This window comes from Hemitrygon akajei, chromosome 1 (assembly GCF_048418815.1).
Source record: "Hemitrygon akajei chromosome 1, sHemAka1.3, whole genome shotgun sequence".
NCBI classification, from domain to species: Eukaryota; Metazoa; Chordata; class Chondrichthyes; order Myliobatiformes; family Dasyatidae; genus Hemitrygon; species Hemitrygon akajei.
This window is the reverse complement of record NC_133124.1, coordinates 181,870,628-181,893,618: the sequence shown is the minus strand read 5'-3', so window position 1 is coordinate 181,893,618 and position 22,991 is coordinate 181,870,628. Positions and strand designations below refer to the sequence as shown.

The window sequence follows — 22,991 nt, the reverse complement described above, 5'->3', positions numbered from 1 at the left end:
TGTTTTGGAGTTTAGAAGTTTAGTGAGTGACCATATTAAAACATTACAAATTTTCAAGGGACAGGGCAAGGTGTGTCACACAGTACAGAAACAGGCTCTTCAGCACTACTGATAGAGTGAAGTGGGCAGTATCAGTCTCCGAGTCCTGTGTCAATACCCAAACTAATTCCAGTGGCCAAATCCTCCCACAACCCTGTATCAGAGCCAAACCAACCACACTCAATGTGATGACGAAAGCTCATGCCATGGAATATCTGATTGGCCTTCACTTGTGACGTTTAAACAATGTTACCGTTTCCTCCTTTAATAAAGACCTGCACTCTATTGATTTCTGTTGAAGATTCATGCATTGCTGTGGAGTTTTAGTGACTGCTAATGTACCTATGCCCTATTTTTTTGTTTAGCTTTACCATGGGAATGCAATCTGTAAGACTGTTGCTAATATATTACGGTGAGTATTTGGAGCAAAATTTGACAAATATGATATTACCGTGTAGGTATTAAGTGAACGCGGATATCTTTTCTCTTAGCTCTGAGATCTAGAAAAGCTGGTTGAATGTGTGTGTGTGTGTGTGTGTGTGTGTGTGTGTGTGTGTGTGTGTGTGTGTGTGTGTGTGTGTGTGTGTGTGTGTGTGTGTGTGTGTGTGTGTGTGTGTGTGTGTGTGTGTGTGTGTGTGTGAGAGAGAGAGAGAGAGAGAGAGAGAAAGAGAGAGAGAGACAGAGAGACAGAGAGAAGGGCAGAAGAGGGGGAAGAAAGAAAAGGAGGGAGAGAGGAAGAGAGAAGAGAGAAGAGAGGGAAGGGGAGGGAGTGAGAAAGGAAGAAGGGGAGGGAGAAGGAGATGGAGAGATTTTGAAGGTTCGCCTCGGCAGCTACCTAAAGTAGGCGAATAGGTTTAATCTGCTACTGTGAATTGCCTGCACCGCGCACCCTCTGCTCTGGGTCGGTGGGAATTCAAGGAGAATGAAATGGGATTGACGACAATGTGAGTGTGATAGATGTCTGAGGGGTTTGTTATCGTTCTATGCAACTCTATGACACTTCCTACTTAGAAACAATTCCGTTGGATCTGAGGTAAAGTTCCCGCATCTGTCTAATGCGTGTTTCCATCTCCACCACAGTTTTCCTATCGGAGGTAGCTTTCACGGTGTTCTCCTTGGGTAAGTCATTGCAAATTATTATTGCGTCTTCCTTTACCAGGTTTGTTGGGCGCTACGTTCTGAGCGCAGCGGCTGTCCCGATCTCTCCGTTACCTTTTCAGCTTTGTACCCCGATCCCACATCGACCTGTCCGTCCTCGGACATCTTCACCACCGGTCTCAGGCCCAGCTGAGTATTGTGTATCTCTGGGAGGGATGAACGTTGACATTTTAAAGCATCACGGAACTGTTCCCACAACCGATAGACTCACTTCCAAGGACCCTTCACAGCATATACTCGATATTCATTGCTTATTTATTTATTATAAATATTATTGATTTTTTTTGCATATGCGCAGTTTATTATTTTTTGCATATTGATTGTCCACTCTCCTGGGTGCGTTCCTTCATTGATCCTGTTATAGTTATTAGATTTATTGAATCTCAGGGTTATACAGTATATGGTAAAGCAAATGCACTTTGATAATAAAATTTCTTTCAACTTTTAAAGTTAAATTTGAGCTTATTGTCAGATGAACAAGTCCATTTGTGTACAGGTGCAATAATAAACGTACTTTTAGCAGCATCACAGACACACATTCACAAGAAAAGGAAAAACAAATTAAACATCAATTACGCACAGTTGTTGCAAGAATGAACATAATCGGAACAAAACAGCGAAGCCCTTTATGGTTCTAGTGTTGCTATACTGAGGTAGTGATCGGGGTGTGCCGGATGGTTCAAGAACAGAATGGTTGGTTGAAGGAAAGTAACTGTTCCTGAACCTGGTGGTGTGGGACATCAGGCTTCTGTACCTCCTGCCAGTGGAAGCTGTAAGTAGATGGCATGACCTAGACCAGATGGTGAGGATACTTAATGATGGATGTTAATAAAGCATAGCAGCGGAAGTAGGCCATTCAGCCCATCAAATTTGTTTCAATCTATGACAGCTCATTCATTTTGTTGCCGTCTTAATGCAACATCTCCTGTGGATACAACCGATGGTGCAGTGAGATGTGCCCCTGATATATTGAGCTGAGTCCACTTTTCTCTGCAGGTACATGAGCTTGAAGCCCATGCACCACCAGATTCAGGAACAGCGACTTCCCATCAGCCTTTTGCTTCTTGAACCAACCAGAACAACCCCAATCACCACCTCAGTACAGCAACAGGAATAGCATCTTGTACTACAATTAGACTCTTATTTTTGTTTTGTGTTCTTTTGTTGTAAAATTGTGTTTATGTATAAATTCATATTTTCCCTGTGAATGTTGTCCATTTGATACCCTGCGCGTGTGATGCTGTTGTGAGCAAGTTTTACTTTGCACCAGTGCACATGCGGACTTGTGAACCTGGCAATAAACTTGACTGTGACCTTGACTCCGGCACTGCTGAGTGTTTGAATTGCCATTCCATGCCATTTCCCTGTCATGCTAGGCTGCAAGTGACATAGCGGTAATTTCTCCACATCAAACCCAAGAAGAATAGAGTCGAGTTAACTCCTTGATCTCAGCTTTGTGAATCCCATCTCAAAACACACTATCCAGACAAACCAGCAACAACAATTAATAACTGTATTTGCAGTAAACACACTAATCGTGTTTGACCATATTATATACTGTACTCCTCTAAAAGATGTTACTAACACTTGTACAGGTGTTCATAAATCAATAATATTATTTATTTATTTACTTAGACATAAAGCGTGGAACTGGCCCTTCCCGCCCTGCAAACCAAACATCAATCCTTGCCTAATCATGGGACAATTGACTAATTAGGAGGTTAATGACTAATTAACCTACCAACCAGTACTTTATTTTTGGACTGTGGGAGAAAACTGGAGCACCTGGAGGAATCCCACACATACACAGGGAGATCTACTTTATCTGGTGCTCCCAGTGTGGCCTCTTCTATATCGGAAAGACCCGAATGGCCTAATCCTGCACCTATTTTCTATGTTACTATGTTTCTATGTCTTTACATCATCCCCTCTCCATCTCCTGGTTTCACCTTTCACCCACCAACTTGTACTCTCCCCCTTCCCCACCAACCTTCTTATTCTGACTTCCCATCTCTTTTTCCTGTCCTGCTGAAGGGTCTCTGCCCAAATCGTCGACTGGTTACTGTTCTCCATAGATGCTGCCTGGCCTATTGAGTTCCTCCACATTTTGTGTGCCTGGCATTGAACAAGATGGGACTTTTCTCTATGGAGTAACAAAGGTTAAGAGCAACTTGATTGAGGTGTATAAAATTATAAGAGGCATAGATAGAACTTAGAGCCAACATGATTTCCCCCAGGTCAGCAGCGGCCAATACCTAACTGAGGATGTACGGGGTAGGAATTCTTATACATGTTGAAGGTCAGTGGAGGAAAGGATAGTGGGATATTGGTGGTAGGTATTTTACACAAAGTAGTGGGTGTGTGGAATGCACTGCTGGGGTGGTGGTAGGGGCAGGTACATTGGGGACATTTAAGAAAATCTTAGATAGGAACATGAATGATAGAAAACTGCAGGGTTGTGAATAGTATAGGACGGAAGGGTATGATTCAATGTGGTGTGGGTTTATACAGGTCACACAACATCATGGGATGAAGGGCCTTTGTTGTGATGTACTGTTCTGTGTTCTACAATCAAAGACACCAGCCATCTTCAACATTCTTTCTTCTCCCCTCTCCCAATGGGCAGAAGGCACAAAAGCCTCAAAGCATGTACCACCAGGCTCAAGGACAGCTTCTACTCCATGGTAATAAGACTATTAAATGGTTCTCTAGTATGATAAGATGGACTCTTAACCTTACAATTTACCTCGCTATGATCTTGCATCTTATTGTCTGCCAGCACTGCACTTTCTTCGTAAATCTAACACTTCATTCGTTCTTCCCTCATTACACCATTGCAATGAAATGATCTGTATGGATGGTGTGCAAAATCCATTATATCAGGTCACATGTGACATTAATCAACCAATACGAATTACGGAGATAATAGATAGGACTCACAGTTGTTAGCTCAAGATAGAGGAGTACAAACAACAGGGCCGAGGTTGAAAAAGAGAGGGTGAGATTTGAAGGGGGTGTTTTTCAAAGAGAGGTTTTGAATATATGGAATGAGCTACCAGACGAGCTGGGATTGGAATATTCTTGTCACATGTATCGAGATATATCTTGCGTAAAGTCCAAACAGACCAGATCATTAAACATAGCCTTGAGGCAGAACGAAGAAACGTGGTCACTGAATGCAGAACAAACTGTCACAGCCACAGAGCGAGCACAGTGCAGGAAAGAAGGTGCAAGGGCCACGAGGAGAAGAGATTGTGAGGCTAAGAGTCCCTTTTATTGTACTGAGGAATCATTTAATACTTTCATAACAGTGGAGTAGAAGCTGTTGTTCAGCTTGTGGTACATGTTTGCAGGTACTTGTATCTTCATCCCAATGGGAGTGAGGAGACCAGGGAACATGTGGGGTGGCTGGGGTCTTTGATTACACTGGCTGCTTCTTATGTCAAATTCAAGAATAACTTGAATGCTGCCCATTTCTGTAATGGTGAACTCAATGTTGCTGTGACTTTACAGGCGATTTGTTCTACCCATTTGGTACCAGTAGTGGCGATATCACCAATCCGATCAGAGATGATGGAAGCTCCCCAAACATATCCATCTCAACATGGTTCCCATTCTTTGAAAGATCCTACAAGTCCTTGTATGTAAGTGCACTGGTGGGTTTTGGGATGAGGTGGCTTCTCTATGGTGAGGAATAAATAGAATCGACCAGCCAGTGCCTTTTCCCCAGGGTAGACATGTTCAAAACTAGCGGGCCTGTTTCTAAAGTGAGAAGGGGTAGTTTCAAGGCAGATGTGGGGTCAAATCGTTTTACACACAGAGCAGTGGGTGGATGGAATGTTTTGTCAGGAATGGTGGTGCAGGCAAATATGTAAAGGCATTTAAGAGGCTCCTAGATAGGTAGACAAATATGCAGATAATGGAAAGATATCGGTGTTGTCTTGGCAGGCAGGATTACTTCAGTTAGACATTAAGTTACCAATTTAATTAGCTCAGCACAGCCACAGGGTTGGTGTTGGGATTGCTTCTTTTCATGATATCTGTCAATGATTTGGTTAATGGAATTAATGGTTTTGTAGCCAAAATTGAGAATGATATAAGGATAGGTGGAGGGGTAGGGTAGGTAAGATTGAGAAAGCAGGGAGTCTGCAGAAGGATTTTAAAAGTATCGGAGAATGGACAAAGAAAAGACAGTTGCAATATAGTATTGGAAAGTGCATGGTCATGCACTTTAGTAGAAGGAATAAAGACATAGACTATTTTCTAAATGGAGAGAATAATCAGATATCAGAACTGCAAACACGCCTAGGAGTCCTTGTGTAGGATTCCCTAAAGGTTAACTTGTAAATTGAGTCAGTGGTGAGGAAGGCAAATACAATATTAGCATTCATTTCAAGAAGACAAGAATATAAGAGGAAGTGTTTAATACTGACGCTTGAACAGGCATTTTTCAGACTGCATTTCGAGTATTATGAGCAGTTTTTGGCCCCTTAACTAAGAAAAGATATGCTGGTATTGGAGAGGACCCGAGGAGGTTCACGAGAATGATGCTAGTTTTGAAAGAGTTAACGTATGAGGACTGTTTGATGGCATGGACCTGAACTCGTTGGAGTTTAGAAAAATGAGAGGAGGTCTCATTGAAATCTATCGAATAGTGAAAGGCCTAAATAGAGTGGAATGTAGAGAGGCTGTTTCCTATAATGGGGGAGTCTAACAACAGAGCTCACAGCATTAGAATTGAGAGACGTCCATTTAAAATATAGATTAGGGTTAATTTTAAGCCAGCGAGCTGTGTATCAGTGGAAATAGATTGGTGTTTCTGCGGCCGGAAACGAGACTCCAGGATGGTATGTTGCCTCCCTGTTCCAAGGGTCAAAGATGCCTCTGAGTGGCTGCAGGACATTCTGGTATGGGAGGGTCGTGGTGGTGTGGTCAGAGCCAGTAGTCGTGGTGTACATAGGTACCAACGATATAGGTAAAAAAAAAACGGGATGAGATGCTACAAGATGAATTTAGGGAGTTAGGAGATAAACTGAAAAGTAGGACCACAAAGGTAATAATCTCTGGATTACTACCAGTGCCACGTGCTAGTCAGAGTAGAAATAGGAGGATATTGCAGGTGAATACGTGGCTTGAAAAATAGTGCAAGGGGGAGGGATTCATATTTCTGGGGCATTGGAGCCAGTTCTGGGGGAGGTGGGACCGGTACAAAGAGGACGGTCTGCACCTGGGCTGGACTGGAACCAATGTCCTAGGGGGAGCGTTTGCTACTGCTGTTCAGGAGGATTTAAACTAATGTGGCAGGGGGATGGAAACAAGTGCAGAGAGACAGAGGGGTGTAAAATGAGGGTAGAATCAAAAAGTAGTAATGTGAAAAGTAAAAGTGGCAGGCAGGCAAATCCAGGGCAAAAAGCAAAAAGGGCCACTTTTCAACATAATTGTATAAGGGCTAAGAGTGTTGTAAAAACAAGCTTGAAGGCTTTGTGTGTCAATGCAAGGAGCATTCGTAACAAGGTGGATGAATTCAATGTGCAGATAATCATTAATGAATATGATATAGTTGGGATCACAGAGACATGGCTCCAGGGTGACCAAGGATGGGATTTCAACATCCAGGGATATTCAATATTTAGGAGGGATAAGCAGGAAAGAAAAGGAGGTGGGGTAGCGTTGCTGGTTAGAGAGGAGATTAACTCAATAGAAAGGAAGGACATTAGCCTGGAGGATGTGGAATCGATATGGGTAGAGCTGCATAACACTAAGAGACAGAAAACGCTGGTGGGAGCTGTGTACAGGCCACCTAACAGTAGTAGTGAGGTTGTGGATGGCATTAAACAGGAAATTAGAAATGCGTGCAATAAAGGAACAGTAGTTATAATGGGTGACTTCAATCTACATATAGATTGGGTGAACCAAATTGGTAAGGGTGTTGAGGAAGAGGATTTCCTGGAATATATGCAGGATGGTTTTCTGAACCAACTAGAGAGCAGGCCATTCTAGATTGGGTATTGAACAATGAGGAAGGGTTAGTTAGCAATCTTGTCGTGCGAGGCCCCTTGGGTAAGAGTGACTATAATATGGTGGAATTCTTCATTAAGATGGAGAGTGACATAGTTAATTCAGAAACAAAGATTCTGAACTTAAAGAAGGGTAACTTAGAAGGTATAGGATGTGAATTAGCTAAGATAGACTGGCAAATGATACTTAAAGGGTTGACGGTGAATATGCAATGGCAAGCATTTAAAGATCGCATGGATGAACTACAATAAGTGTTCATCCCAGTTTGGCAAAAGAATAAACCAGGGAAGGTAGTGCACCCGTGGCTGACAAGGGAAATTAGGGATAGTATCAATTCCAAAGAAGAAACATACAAATTAGCCAGAAAAAACGGCACACCTGAGGACTGAGAGAAATTCAGAGTCCAGCAGAGGAGGACGAAGGGCTTAATTAGGAAAGGGAAAAAAGATTATGAGAGAAAGCTGGCAGGGAACATAAAAACTGACTGTAAAAGCTTTTATAGATATGTGAAAAGAAAAAGATTGGTCAAGACAAATGTAGGTCCTTTACAGTCAGAAACAGGTGAATTGATCATAGGGAACAAAGACATGGCAGACCAAATGAATAACTACTTTGGTTCTGTCTTCACTAAGGAGGACGTAAATAATCTTCCGAAAATTTATGAGGGACCGAGGGTCTAGTGAGATAGAGGAACTGAGGGAAATACATGTTAGTAGGGAAGTGGTGTTAGGTAAATTGAAGTGATTAAAGGCAGCTAAATCCCCAGGGCTAGGTGATCTGCATCCCAGAGTGCTTAAGGACGTAGCCCAAGAAATAGTGGATGCATTAGTGATAATTTTTCAAAACTCCTTAGATTCTGCATTAGTTCCTGAGGATTGGAGGGTGGCTAATGTAACCCCACTTTTTAAAAAATGGAGGGAGAGAGAAACCGGAGAATTATAGACCGGTTAGCCTGACGTCGGTGGTGGGGAAAATGCTAGAGTCGGTTATCAAAGATGTGATAACAGCACATTTGGAAAGAGGTGAAATCATCGGACAAAGTCAGCATGGATTTGTGAAAGGAAAATCATGTCTGACGAATCTTATAGAATTTTTTGAAGATGTAACTAGTAGAGTTGATATGGGAGAGCCAGTGGATGTGGTATATTTGGGTTTTCGAAAGGTTTTTGACAAGGTCCCACACAGGAGATTAGTGTGCAAACTTAAATCACGCGGTATTTGGGGAATGGTATTGATGTAGATAGAGAATTGGTTGGCAAATAGGAAGCAAAGAGTGGGAATAAAAGGGACCCTTTCAGAATGACAGGCAGTGACTAGCGGGGTACCGCAAGGCTCAGTGCTGGGACCCCAGTTGTTTACAATATATATTAATGATTTAGACGAGTGAATAAAATGCAAGTTTGCAGATGACACAAAGCTGGGCGGCGGTGTTAGCTGTGAGGAGGATGCTAAGAGGATGCGGGGTGACTTGGATAGGTTAGGTGAGTGGGCAAATTCATGGCAGATGCAATTTAATGTGGATAAATGCGAGGTTATCCACTTTGGTTGCAAGAACAGGAAAACATATTATTATCTGAACGGTGGCCAATTAGGAAAAGGCGAGATGCAACGAGACCTGGGTGTCATTGTACACCAGTCAATGAAGGTGGGAATGCAGGTACAGCAGGCGGTGAAAAAGGCAAATGGTATGTTGGCATTCATAGCAAAAGGATTTGAGTACAGGAGCAGGGAAGTTCTACTGCAGTTGTACAAGGCCTTGGTGAGACCACACCTGGAGTATTCTGTGCAGTTTCGGTCCCCTAATCTGAGGAAAGACACTCTTGCCATAGATGGAGTACAAAGAAGGTTCACCAGATTGATTCCTGGGATGGCAGGACTTTCATATGAAGAAAGACTGGATCGACTAGGCTTATACTCACTGGAATCTGGAAGATTGAGGGGGGATCTTACAGAAACTTATAAAATTCTAAAGGGATTGGACAGGCTAGATGCAGGAAGGTTATTTCCGATGTTGGGGAAGTCCAGAACGAGGGGTCGCAGTTTAAGAATAAAGGGGAAGCCCTTTAGAACTGAGATGAGGAGAAATGTCTTCACACAGAGAGTGGTGAATCTGTGGAATTCTCTGCCACAGGCAACAGTTGAGGCCGGTTCATTGGGTATATTTAAGAGGAAGTTAGATATGGCCCTTGTGGCTAAAGGGATCAGGGTGTATGGAGAGAAAGCAGGTACAGGGTTCTGAGTTGGATGATCAGCCATGTTCATACTGAATGGCAGTACAGGCTCAAAGGGCCGAAGGGCCTACTCCTGCACCTATTTTCTATGTTTCTATGTCTAAATCGTGCCACGGACAGCTGAGCATGCTAAGTCATTTGGGTATTTTTGATGCGAAAGCTGACAGATTCTTGATCAGTGAATCGGGTTGAGAGGGATAATAAATCAGCCACGATGGAATGGCGGAGGGGGCTTGATGGAGCAAATAGCTCGATTCTGTTATAAAGTGACTCTGAAAATTTCAGACACGGAGAGAGAATATGGGGGTGGAATCTGGAGCAACAAACGATCTGGAGGACCTCAGCGGGTCGAGGAATATCTGAGTGTGCGGGGAATTGAAGGAACTGTTGACCCTGGCACTGTTCTTACCCTCTGTGGTAAGGCGTAGGGTGTGCTGTACCGATTAGCGCTAACAATGCTAAACCCCACAGGTCAACAACAATGGCGTCATCTCCTTTGTCGTGCCTGTGAGCCAGTACACATCTACTGCATTCCCACTACCGGACGGGCGCGCCTTCATTGCCCCGTTCTGGGCAGATGTGGACAATAGTCTGCGGGGCAATGTCTACTATCGCCAGAGTACCGAGGAAGCGTTACTGCAACGGGCCACGGCGGACGTCCGCAAGTACTCAACCGGACTCCAATTTCAAGCCCGCTGGGTGTTTGTGGCTACTTGGGATAACGTTGCTTATTATGGGTCCCAGTCCACCAAGGTATTCATTCCGTCTATTCGAATATCCATTATGGTTTCTGAGATCCATTTCCAATAATCCGGTACCGTACCATTTGAGAACTCAATTGTTCATCAAGCTGTTTATTATCTGATGTTCCTCGCCCCCTTTAACCAACTGAGACCTTGTTTCTCGTTCTCTGTGAATACACGGAGACTCCAATTCCAGCTCCCGTGAAACCCACCCGACCCCGTTTCCCGCCCTCACTGATTTAACCTCGGTGTTATACTACCGCATTAGATTAAAAAGCTGTTAATAAAAGCTGTTCCTGAGTGTAAATAGGTCTACGTAATATCGAAAGAACTCAGCAGGCCAGGCAGCATCGATGGAAAAGATTTTCGGGACGTTTCGTGCAAAGACCCTTCATCAGGACATCAGCAAACGTCGACTGGTTACTCTTTTCCATAGATCCTGTCTGGCCTGCTGAATTCCTCCAGCATTTTGTGTGTGTTGCTTGGATTTCCAGCATCTGCAGATTTTCTCTTGTATGTAATATCGAATCCTGGCCGCCCTTGCGTCACGTTGACTATTTTTACATTGTAGGTGAACAGTTTCCAGGCGGTCCTGATTACGGATGGCTTACAATCATTTATCATTTTTAACTACGGGAATATTGAATGGACTACCGGAACAGCGAGCGGTGGCTACCCGTCGACCGGACTTGGCGGGACCCCAGCACAGGTATACGTGAACAGAATAGGAAAGCGGGACAGTAAGACTTTGGAGCAGAATCGGGCCATTAGGCTCATTGAGTAAGCTCTGCCTTTCCACCGTAGCTGCTCTATTGTCCCTCACAACTCATTCTCCTCTTTTCTTTCCCTTCCAGTGACACTCTTACTATTCAAGAACCCATTAACCTCGCTTTAAATATACCCAATGACTTGACCTCCACAGCCGCCCGTGCCAATGAATTCCATAGATTTACATTCCAATAGCTAAAGAAATTCCTCCTTGTTTTTGTTCTAACGAGACGACCTTTTATTGTGAGGCTGTGCCCTCTAGTGCTAGACTCCTGCACTATAAGAAACAAATTATCCTGTCCATTCCCTCGAGTCAAACGAGTTCCCGTTGGGTTTAAAACGAGCAGGAAATGGGGTCCCGGTGAGTTTAAAGCGAGCGGGAAGTGGGTTTCTGGCAGGTTTAAAGATAAAGTGAATTGTAGTCCCGGAGATTTAGGTGCCGGACCGCGATAACCGATTGCCGGAGTTAATGTCTCCTCCACAACCCCCCCCCCCCCCCACCACCACCACCTCCCACCACACCCCGCCCTATCCACGAAAAGGCTGGCTTCAACAGCGGGGACTCCCTGAACTTTTTCTCGATTCCTGGGTCCCGGACGTCAGAGATAATCGATATCGAGAAAACCAGCAACGTGGACGAACCTGGTCGATGGGTCTTCAGGGCGGATGCATTCAAAGCACTCGGGGGTTGTATATATAAAGGTAAGGAATATTAAATTAAATTAGCGAATTGAACCAGTGCTTTTAAATAGAATAGCTCTCTTTCTCACCTTTCACTCTCTCCTATCTCTCTCTTTCCCTCTACCCAGCCCCCCCCCCCCCCCAATGCGCCCGATTTCTAATTTGCGGAGAATATAATCTTCAATTAAGTCCCATTTCTTTCTCTTGTGATTACAATTAGACTCTGAACTGATTACCTCAACTTAATTATGCCTCATTGTGCTTTGAAATTGATACTAATCTTACAGCGATTGAAACTAAGAGGAGATCTTATCGTGATGTTAAACTCATGACCAGCATAGGTCTTTTGAATACATACTCAACTAGAAAGAGCGCAGAAAAAAAATTACAAGGATTTTGTCAGCACCTGAGGGACTGAGATATAGGAACAGATTTGATAACTAAGACTTTATTCCTTGGAGTGAAGGACTCTGGGAAGTGATTTTATAGAGGCATATAAAACCATGAGGCCATGAGGCTATAGATATGGTGAATAAACAGGATTGGGGAAAGAAGAACTAGAAAGCACAGATTTATCGTGAGAGGGGAGAACAAATAACAGGAATTTGAGGGCATTTTTCACTTAGAGGGTGGCCCATGTGTGGATCTAGCTGCCGGAGGAAGTTGCTGAGGCAGGGAGGTTGCCAACAGTTCAAAGACACTTGGACAGATCCACGGATAGGAAAGATTGGGCCAAACGCTGGCAAGTGGGCCTGGCTTGAATGGGGGACTTGGTCTGCAAGAAAATTGAAATAGGCTTGAAAGAGTGCAGAGAAAATTTACAAGGATATTGCCGGGACTTGAGGATTGGAGTTACTCAGACAGGCTGAGCAGGTTCCGACTTTATTCGCTACAGTGCAGAAGATTGGGGGGCGGGGGAGTGGTGGGAGGGAAGAGAGCTTGTATAGACGTGTGTAAAGTTTGAGGGGTATAGAGAGGGTGACAGCATGCAGAACTAGATGTTATTCGTTAAAGTAAAATACTTAAGGGTGAGGGGATTCTAAAGAAGAACTTCTTCACTAAGAGCGTGGTATGAGTGTGGAATAAGCTGCCAGTGCGCTTAGATCGTTGAAAGTGGCTTCACAGACGGATAGGATCGTTAGGAGGCACATTTGCCTTCACAAATCAATGTATTGAGTACAGGAGATGGGATGTTACGGTCAAGTTGTATAAGACTATAGTGAGGCCTAATTTGGAGTATTGTGTGTAGTTTTGGCCACCTACCTACAGGAAAGGTTGAAAGAGTACAGAGAATATTTATAAGGATGTTACTGGGTCTGGTAGACCTGAATTATCGGGAATTATAAGGAAATATAGGTTTGCACCTTATACCATGGAACGTAAAAGATTGAGGGGAGATTTGATAGAGGTATACAAAATTATGAGGGGTATAAATAGAAGCATAGAAACATAGAAAACCTACAATACAAGGCTCTTCGGCCCAAAACGTTGTGCTGAACATATTCCGACCATAGACGTTACTAGGGTTACCCATAGCCCTCCATTTTTCTAAGCTCCATGTACCTATCCAGAAGTCTCTTAAAGGACCCTATCGTATCCGCCTCCAACACCGTTGCCGGTAGCCCATTCCATGCACTCACCATTCTGAGTAAAAAAAAAACTTGCCCCTGACACCTCCTCTTTACCATAAACCTGTGCCCTCTTGTGGCAGCCATTTCAGCCCTGGGAGAAAGCCTCTGACTATCCACAAGATCAAAGCCTCTCATCATCTTATACACCTCTATCAGGTCACCTCTCATCTTCCGACGCTCCCAGGAGAAAACGCCGAGTTCACTCAACCTGTTTTCATAAGGCATGCTCCCAAATCCAGGGCACATCCTTGTAAATCTCCTCTGCACCCTTTCTATTTATTTCCACATCCTTCCTGCAGAGAGCCGGCCAGAACTGAGCACAATACTCCAAGTGCGGTCTGATCAGGGTTCTATATAGCTACAACATTGCCTCTCGGCTCCTAAATTCAATACCACTAATACGATAAATGCAAACAGGCTTTTGTTCCACTGAGGTTGTGTGGGACTGCAACCAGAGGTCATGGGCTAAGGGAGAAAGATGAAAAGTTTAAGGGGAACATGGGAGGAAACTTCTTCAGCCAGAAGGTAACGAGCTGCCAGCGCAAACGGTGCATGTGAATTTGAGAAGTCTGGATGTAGGAGTATGGAGGGCTGGGGTGCCGGTGCAGGTTGATGCGAGGGGACAGGTTAAATGGTTCGGCATGGTTAAGATAAGTGGAAGGACCTGTTTCGGTGTTATGTTTTTCTATGGTTCTCCAATACTAGGTACACGAATGAAAGGAAAGTGTAGAATTGGACTGAAAATCAATCAGTGGTAGGAAGCAAAATGCTCGAGGGTCCAGTACAGACAAGACAACAGCAGTGGAAGCGGTTCGCCGTTCTGACGTTCAATATGACAAAGGTCGATCTGCCCCAAGGTTCATCTCCTCTCCTGTTCCCCGGTCTCTATTGCCCTCAATCCTGAAAGGGAGGAGATTGTAAGGTACCCTTCCTGCAAAAAAAAAATCAATATCAGGTCTTTTTTTATCACTAATATATGTTGTGAAAGTTCTTTTGTGGCAGGTGTGCAGTGCAATACTTAAAGGTACTATATGTTACAATAAACAACTAAATAAGAGAATGAATAAATAAATATGGACAAAATACATACTGTACATAAATAAATTAGGTCGATAGCTGGATGGATGGATAGATAAAGAGATCGAAAGAGGTTAGATAGTGCAAAAGAGAAATAGCGCGGTAGTGTTCATGGGCTCACGAAGCATTCAGAAATCAAAGCAAGAAGTTTCGTGTCATATGTCAATGATAACAAACCGGATTCTGATTCCTGTTAACCTGAGAGGTTGCTCCGGAGTAAGTGTGTAATGCATTAAATATTTCCGCAGGAAGGTACATTCGGGAAAACCAGACAGTGTGGGTCAATGGAAGCTGCCAAACCAAATGTAAATGTTCCTCGGAGGGGTCGCTAACGTGTGTTTCTGAACCGTGCGGCGCGGCCGAAATCTGCGTCCCTGCTCCACCGTTCCACGCCTGCCGCCCAGTCTCGATGAAGACCTGCAACGTTTACGGAGACCCCCACTACTACACCTTCGACCAGAGGGTCATCCACTTCCAGGGGACGTGCACCTATGTCCTGTCCGAGCTGTGTGATAGGCTGTCTAGCCTGACCTACTACAGGGTGGAGGGAGAGAACGAGAACCGCGGGAGCGTGGCCGTATCGTTCGTGAGACTCGTCCGTCTCCTGGTCTACGGAACTGAAGTTATCATGCTGAAGGGGACTACCAACTATGTACTGGTAAATCGGTGGGAGAATAACTGGTTCATTTCATTAATTTTAGCTCGAAATAGTTGGAATTCCTCCTGATGCCGGAAGCTCTCTTGGCAGAGAGTTATTGGGATTGAATGTTTGGGGTTTGATGTGGGTCAGTGGGATTCGTTTCAGGGCTGAATGATAAGGCAGTTGGGAGAGCGCGGGTCATGGGTTTAGGTTGGGGACTGATCGTGCTGTGGGAGAGAAGGGGGCAGTGGGATGAGTTATGGGACTGATGCGGGGCTGTGGGATTTGTCGTGGAACTGATACAGCCCTGACGATTCTCTTGCAGGTGAACGGGACCCGGAGTTCCGTCCCGGTCTTCCTCGAGGATGGCCGACTCCAAGTCCTCACCGCCGGATTCACTATGAGGGCGACAGCGGACTTCGGACTGACAGTGACCTACGATGGCTCCCACCGCGCCTCGATCACCCTGCCAGGATCCTATCACGGAGCCGTCTGTGGGATGTGCGGGAATATGAACGGGGACCCCTCCGACGACTTGCGCACGCGCAGCGGGAACCTTACGACCTCGCCCGGGATATTCGGGGCCAGTTGGAGGGCGGACGGCGGAAGCGGAGGGGACGGATGCCGGGACTCCTGCTCCGATAGGTGCGGAGTCTGCACCGAGGCGGAGCGCTACTCGTTGCCGTCCTCCTGCGGCCTCCTCCGAGCCCAGGACGGCCCCTTCCGACATTGCCATGCCGCTATCGACCCTCGGGATTTCGAGCAGAGCTGCGCCTATGACCTCTGCGCCACCGGCGGCCTGGAGGCCAGCCTCTGCCAGGCTCTCTCCAGCTATGCCGAGGCGTGCCGCTCAGCCGGGATGAGGCCAGAGCCCTGGAGGACCGAGACACTCTGCGGTAGGGTCCACCTGTCGGAAATATCACGGTCTTACAGCACGGAAGCCCTCTAGCTCTTGATTCCCCAGCCCCGGGGGTGGGGTGGGGGGTGGAACTGCATGCTTATACTTTATCTATGCCCCATTTATGAGTATTCTTCAGTTTCTATGATCCAGTAAGTAAAGTCCCAACCTGCCCAACCTCTCCCCATATCTCAGGTCTTCGAGTCCCGGCAACATCCTCGTAAATCTCATCTGCTCCCTTTGCATATTAATGACATCTTTCCTACAGCAGGGTGGGTGCATCATTTCTAATATGGCCGCAACAACATCTTCCATCTCAACTCCTCTACTCAGTGATCTGGCTGATGAAGGCAGCGTGCCAACCGCCCTCTTTGCTGTCCTGTCTACCGGTGTCACAATTTTTAGGGAACCATGTACCTGTACCTCTCGGTCCCTGCTTTCTACAACGCCCTCCAGGATATTAAAATTTATTGTGAAAAATCCTGCCATCCTTTGTCTTCCCAAAATGCAAAACCTCACACTTAACCAAATTAAACTTCACTTGCTATTTCTCAGCCCACTTACGTAACCTATCTTGTAAATCCTGATGAACACCTTTACTATCAACGACACTGCCTATTGTGGTGTCATCTGCAAATTCATGAATCATGCCTTCTAAAAATCATTGATGTAGATGACAATCACAAAGACTGAAGCAGATAGTCACAGCTCAGGGCTCTGAACACCACCAGTCCCGTGCTTCCAATACAAGAAACACCCTCTGCTTCCTACCACTGAGGGATTATGTATCCAATTAACCAACTCTACCTGGATCCCACGAGATCTCGTGTTACCAGGATAAGACTGGGGTCACTATGAACTAATCTGAGGAATGGGTGGGGAGCCTCGCAAGGGATTGTTAGAAACATGGGAAACCTGCAGCACTATACAGACTCTTCAGCCCACAATGCAATGCTGAACATGTACATACTTTAGAAACTACCTCGCATTACCCATAGCACTCTAATTTTCCAACGTCACGTACCTATTCAGGTGTCTCTTAAAAGACCCTATCGTATCCACCTCCACCACCATCACTCGCAGCCTATTCCACGCACTCATAACTCTCAGCGTTTAAAAAAAAACAACTTACCCTTGATATCTCCTCTGCATTTACTTCCAAGCACTTTAAAACTGTACCCTCTCTTGTTAGCCATTTCAGCCCTGCGATTAAGCCTCTGACTATCATTGATGATCATTGCCTCTCAATCTTCTTATACACCTCTATCATGTAATCTCTCATCCTTCATCGCTCCAAGGAAAAAAGGCCAAGTTCTCTCCACCTATTCTCATAAGGTAGGCTCCCCAACAGGAAACATCCTTGTAAATCTCCTCTGCACCCTTACTATAGTTTACACATCCTTCCTGTAGTGAGGTGACCAGAACAGAGCACAGTACTCCAGGTGGGTTCTGACCAGGGTCCACTCGGCACTTGAACTCAGTCCCACGATTGATGAAGGCCAATACACTGTATGCCTTCTTAACCACACAGTCAAACTGCGCAGCAGCTTTCATTGTCCTATGAACTCGGACCCCAAGATCCCTCTGATCCTCAACACAGCCAGGAGTCTTACTATTAATACTATATTCTGCCATCACATTTGACCTACCAAAATGAACCACCTCACATTTATCCTGCTGGAACAACATTTGCCACTTCTCAACCCAGTTCTGTATCCCATGAATGGCCCGCTGTAACCTCTGACAGCCCTCTAAACTATCCACAGCACCCCCAACCTTTGTGTCATCATCAAATTTACTAATCCATCCTCCCACTTCCTCATTCAGGTCATGTAAAGAAATCATAAAAAGTTGGGGTCCCAGAACAGTTCCCTGAGGCAACCTCCATGCAGAATATGACCCATCTACAACCACTTTTTGCCTTCTGTATGCAAGACAGTTCTGGATCCATAAAGCAAGATCCCCTTGGATCCCATGCCTCCTTACTTTCTCAATAAGCCTTGCATGGGATACCTTGTCAAATGCCTGCTAAAAACCATATACACTACATTACATTGTTTGAATTTTTGGGGATTGTATCTGTTGGAGTTTAGCAGATTGAGAAAATTTTGCAGCATTATATCCATCTGAGCCAGTCCCATTTGCCCGCATATGACCCATATAGTGTAAGCATTTTATTATCCACAAACCTGGGTAAAGATTGTAATTGTACAAGCCTCTGCCACTTCCCCTGGCAGCTCGTACCTCACTTTGTGTGGAAAAACACGACCCTTAATCCTTTTCCCTTTCACCTTAATCATGTGCTCTCTGGTTTTCGATACCCTACCCGGGAAGAGACGGACAGAGCATTCTCCTTATCTACACCCCTCATGATCTTGTGCACCGCCATAAGATTTCCCCTCAGTCCCCTGCGTTCTGGGGATAAAAAAGCCCAACCTATCCAGCAGAGAAACGGGCGCTTCGGCCCGCCAGGCATGCTGACAAGACATTCACTCATACCTGCCTGCGTTTGGCCCAATTCCCTCTCGGCTTTTACTGTCCAAATGTCCTTTTTGATTGCACCCCGTCTATCACTTTCTCTGACAATTGGTTCCACACACCCACCACCCTCTGCGTCCACTCTCTTTCCACTCTCACTTTAAACCCTTGCCCACTAGTTTTAGACTTCCCTATCCTAGGACGAGAAAAGGCTGTGACCACCCATGTTATGTGTAGCCCTCGTGACTTCATAAATTTCTGTCAGGTCACCCCTCAGCCCCCGAACGTCCCACCTGAGCCTGCCCAACCTATTCCTCTCAACTCAGTCCATCGAGTCCTGCTAAGGTCCCCGTAAACCTTCAGAATCACAGTCGAGTTTATTGTCACGGAATAAATCATGACAATTGCAGTTTTGTGAGGCAGTGCAGTGCAGACGTAATTATTTATTCTGCTACAATAATAAATAAACAATGCAAAGGAAGCATGGAAAAGTAGTGTTCACGGCCAATCAAAAATCTGATGACGGAGGGGAAGAAGCTGCTCCTGTAACATTGCCTGTGGATCTTCGCGCTCTCTAACTCCACCCCTCATAGTAGTAATGCGAAGAGGACACAAACCGGATGGCAAGGGTCCTTAGTGATAGATGCCGTGCGGCACCGCCTCTTGAAGATATCCTTGATGCTGCCGAGGCTTGTGCCCGTGATGAATCTGGCTGACTCTACAACCCTCTGAAGCCTCTTGCATTTTGGCCACTACGCGAACTAATAAAGCAGCTGTCAGAATGTTCTTCACTGTACATATGTAGAAATTTGCCAGATCCGTTGGCGACACAGCAATGACTTTTCCGAACGCCTTCCAGCTTCCAGACCAATGGCTGCTGAGATTTACAGGTCAACCTTGTCGGACCAAAGAGACTGTTTCTGTGCTGTGTTAGTGCGGTAGGTGACGAAACGAGCTGACAGAGTGGACAGGTACACGGCCGGGAAAGGTTTGGAGGGATATGGGCCACACAGGTCGAGTTTAAATAGGCGTGTTTCTGCGTAGCTTCACGGGTGTCGCGGTCAGCGGCGTGAGTGTGGGTAAAGAAGATAAATACGGTTGAATTTACGACAGTGGCTGCGCTTGACGAACTTACTGGCGACCGCCTGCCGCTCCCTCCATCTTCTGTGATGCGTCAGTCTACACTGAGGGTTCAGTGCTGGAGAAGCTTTGAATTCCTGGACAGTTCACCTTTCCGGTGACCTGTCCTGGGCCGAACACAAAGAAGGCGCGCAGGCGTCTTTACTATCTCGGTGCTTAAGAATGTCAACGGATATTTTAAAACCTCTACAGATGTCCTGATTGGTTTCACCACGGTCTGATACGGCAATTCGAATGCGCAAGAACGTAGGAAGCTGTAAAGTTGTGGATTCAGTCTAATACAACACAGGCGCATCCCTCCACACCATCTGTAGTATCTATAGGAGGCGTTGCCTCGAGAAGGCAACAAAGATCCCCACCATCCGGGCCACGCCATCTTCTCTCAACTACCATGGGGCAGGGGGTATAGAAGCCTGAAGTCCCACACCACCAGGTTCAGGAACAGCTACTTACCTTCAACAATTCGGTTCTTGAACCAACCGGCACAACCCTAATCACTGCCTCAGTATAACAACTTTGCACTACAATGGACTTTTGTTCTTCTAATCGTGTTATTTCTTGTAGAATATTTTTTTTTCTGTTGAATTTTGTTTATGTCATGCTGACGTGAGCCTGTGATGTTACTGCAAGTAAGTTTTTCATTGCACGTGTTTACCTCGCCGCCTTGGAAAAACAGCCAATGTAATCAAAGACTCCGCCTCACGCGGGGAAGTTTCTATTGATAATGGTAATAAATCAGGGAGGGGCATCGGGAACACGCTGAATTTGTTTAGCTTCCGGGGGAATCAAGGGCACGGCAAGCTTTCTTGGCTTCACCGAGGCAGCAAAATGTACAGAGTTCATGTAGAGAGGGTTTGAGAGCATTGCTCAGAGCGTTGGCGAGGTTTATTCTGTCGGTCTCTCTTCCAGGCATCCGGTGTCCGACCAACAGTCACTATGAGGCGTGTGGGAATGTGTGCGACCGGGATTGTGTCTTCAATTCCTCCACTTTACACTGCAACGAGTCGTGCTCGGAAGGGTGTTTCTGTGATCCGGGATACTTCCGCGACGGGAGCGAATGCGTCCCCCGGGATCGCTGCGGCTGTTTACATCACGGTGTCTACATGAAGGCAAGAGAGGGAGTCAAGCAGAGCTCAGTCTCGTCGCGGTCTTACGCACAACTGGGCCCGTGAACCACGGTGGCCCGAGGCTGCGAGTTTTTTCGCACATATTTACATACTCATTTCTTTCTCTCTCGCTCTCTCTCGCTTCTCCCCCTCTCCTCCCCTCTCCTCCTCCCCTCTCTTCTCCTCCTCTCTCCTCCTCCTCTCTCTTCCTCATTTCTCCCCCCTCCCCCTCTCCCCCTCTCCCCCCTCTCCCCGTCTCCCCCCTCTCCCCCTCTCCCCCTCTCTCCCCTCTCTCTTTCGCCCCCTCTCTTTCCTCCTATCTTTCCAGCTCGCTCTCTCTCGCTTCCCCCCCTCTCCTCCCCTCTCCTCCTCCCCTCTCTTCTCCTCCTCTCTCCTCCTCCTCTCTCTTCCTCATTTCTCCCCCCTCCCCCTCTCCCCCTCTCCCCCCTCTCCCCGTCTCCCCCCTCTCTCTTACGCACTCTCTCTGTCTCTGGCTCTGTGTTTCTCTCTCTGTGTCTCACGCGCCCTCTCCCCCTCGCTCGTGCGCTGTGTGTGTCCGTCTCTGTCTCGATCTGTCTGCCTCTCTCTCACGCACTGTAGCTAAAGTGCACACAGAATTATCTATTTCACCTACACAAGAACGTACACAAACCCGAGAAAATCTGAAGATGCTGGAAATCCAAAACAACATACAAAATGCTGGAGGAACTCAGCAAGCAGGCCAAGCAACATCTATGGAAAAGAGTCGACGAGGGTCCGGGCCCAAAACATCAACTCTTTTACTCTTTTCCATGGATGCTGTCTGGCCTGCGGAGTTTCTCCAGCGTTTTGTGTGAATTGCTGTACACGTATGTAGTTTCCTCTTCCAACGCACATGCACACATTGTGTTTCGCACGCACTGTCCCTAACATGCACAAACAGATGCATTATCTCTATGCGTCTCTCTCTCTCTCTCTCACACACACACACACACACACACACACACACACACACACACACACACACACACACACACACATACACACACACACACACACACACATACACACACACACACACACACACATACACGTCTCTCTATCTGTCTCTGTCTCGCTCGCTGTCTCTGGCTCTCTCTCTCTCTCTTTCTCTCTCTCTCTCTCTCTCTCTCTCTCTCTCTCTCTCTCTCTCTCTCTCTCTCCCTCGGTCTCTTGCCCTCTTACACACACACTGTCTCTAATGCACACATATTCTATTTTGCACACAAATACTCTGTCACGCAAACAGCACTGGGGGTTGGAATCAAACCCGTATTCCGGAGATTCGAGCCAGTGTTTTTACACACTGTTGCAGTGGCTGTCCCTCAGCTAGGAACTAATGTTGTTCTATCTATTTGCAGTTGGGAGAGCGAAAGGTGTCTCCGGAGTGTGCAGAGGTGTGCCAGTGCTCCCAAGGAAGAAGGGTCCACTGCGTCCCCTTGGGCTGTGGGGCCGGGGAGATATGCACCATCCGCGGGGGCAGGAGGGGCTGCTTCACCGCCCAGGCCCTCTGCACCGTCACAGGCGGAGGGGCCCACCTCCTCAGCTTCGACGGCCGACCGGCCCGCCTCCGCGGTCACTGCACCCACACGCTGGCCGAGGTCTGCTGCAATGCCTCTGCCCCCTGGTTCCGAGTGACGGCGGAGAAGTGGCAGGAGGGCGAGATGGCAGAGGGGGTCACCCGTGTCAGGGTCCAGCTGGTGGGCGCCGACTTCGTACTTGAGAGGGGAAGGCCGCCGACGGTGAGTCGCGAGGGATGAACCACGAAGAGTCAAGCAGCGTGGCGAGTAGCGTAGTGAGTTTAGTGAGTAGCGTACAGTAGGAGGTAGACTAGAGTGTGTGGACAGGAGTCAGTATCATTGATCAGAATAGTGTGTGTCACAGAATGTAGTAGTGATTGCATAGAGTATCGTGCAGCGTAATGCAGCCCGCAAGGGTCGCCAAACCTCTGGTGTCAACATAGGATGGCAACTACTTACCAACACTGGTTAATGCGCTAGGAAACCGGAGCATCACGAGGAAACCCATGGGCTGCAAGCGCGTGAATTGAACCAGGATCAGTGAGGCTGGTAGTGTAAAGTGCTGCGCTGACCTTTACACTACAGTGCTTGTGAATGTTGTGTCTCCGATGCTCGGTGCCTGTGATGCTGCGGCAAGCAAGTTTTTCTTTGCACCCGTGCACACATGGACTTGAACATCAGACAATAAAATCAAAATTGATGGGATTATGAGGAAGGAGCTCCCATTTGTAGCTGATGTTATGAGTGCGCGATGGGACAGTGTGGAGGGAGCTTTACTCTGTGTCTGACCTCAGGAGTGTACGATGGGATGGAGTAGATAGAGCTTCACTCTGTGTCTGACCTCA

The 22,991-nt window shown here is 46.4% G+C and overlaps 1 protein-coding gene across 1 annotated transcript in view; it reads left to right on the top strand.

The window, feature by feature from the left end:
* Positions 1-339: 339 nt before the first annotated feature.
* LOC140733040 (alpha-tectorin-like) overlaps positions 340-22,991 on the top strand; it is a 43,721-nt gene continuing 21,069 nt past the window's right edge. The window contains exons 1-10 of the mRNA XM_073055833.1: positions 340-451; positions 1,120-1,158; positions 4,711-4,841; positions 9,918-10,199; positions 10,761-10,898; positions 11,500-11,659; positions 14,595-15,004; positions 15,312-15,882; positions 20,412-20,611; positions 21,988-22,368. Of these exons, the coding sequence (XP_072911934.1) occupies positions 376-451; positions 1,120-1,158; positions 4,711-4,841; positions 9,918-10,199; positions 10,761-10,898; positions 11,500-11,659; positions 14,595-15,004; positions 15,312-15,882; positions 20,412-20,611; positions 21,988-22,368 (2,388 nt within the window). The 5' untranslated portion in view covers positions 340-375. The remainder of the gene's footprint in view (positions 452-1,119; positions 1,159-4,710; positions 4,842-9,917; positions 10,200-10,760; positions 10,899-11,499; positions 11,660-14,594; positions 15,005-15,311; positions 15,883-20,411; positions 20,612-21,987; positions 22,369-22,991) is intronic.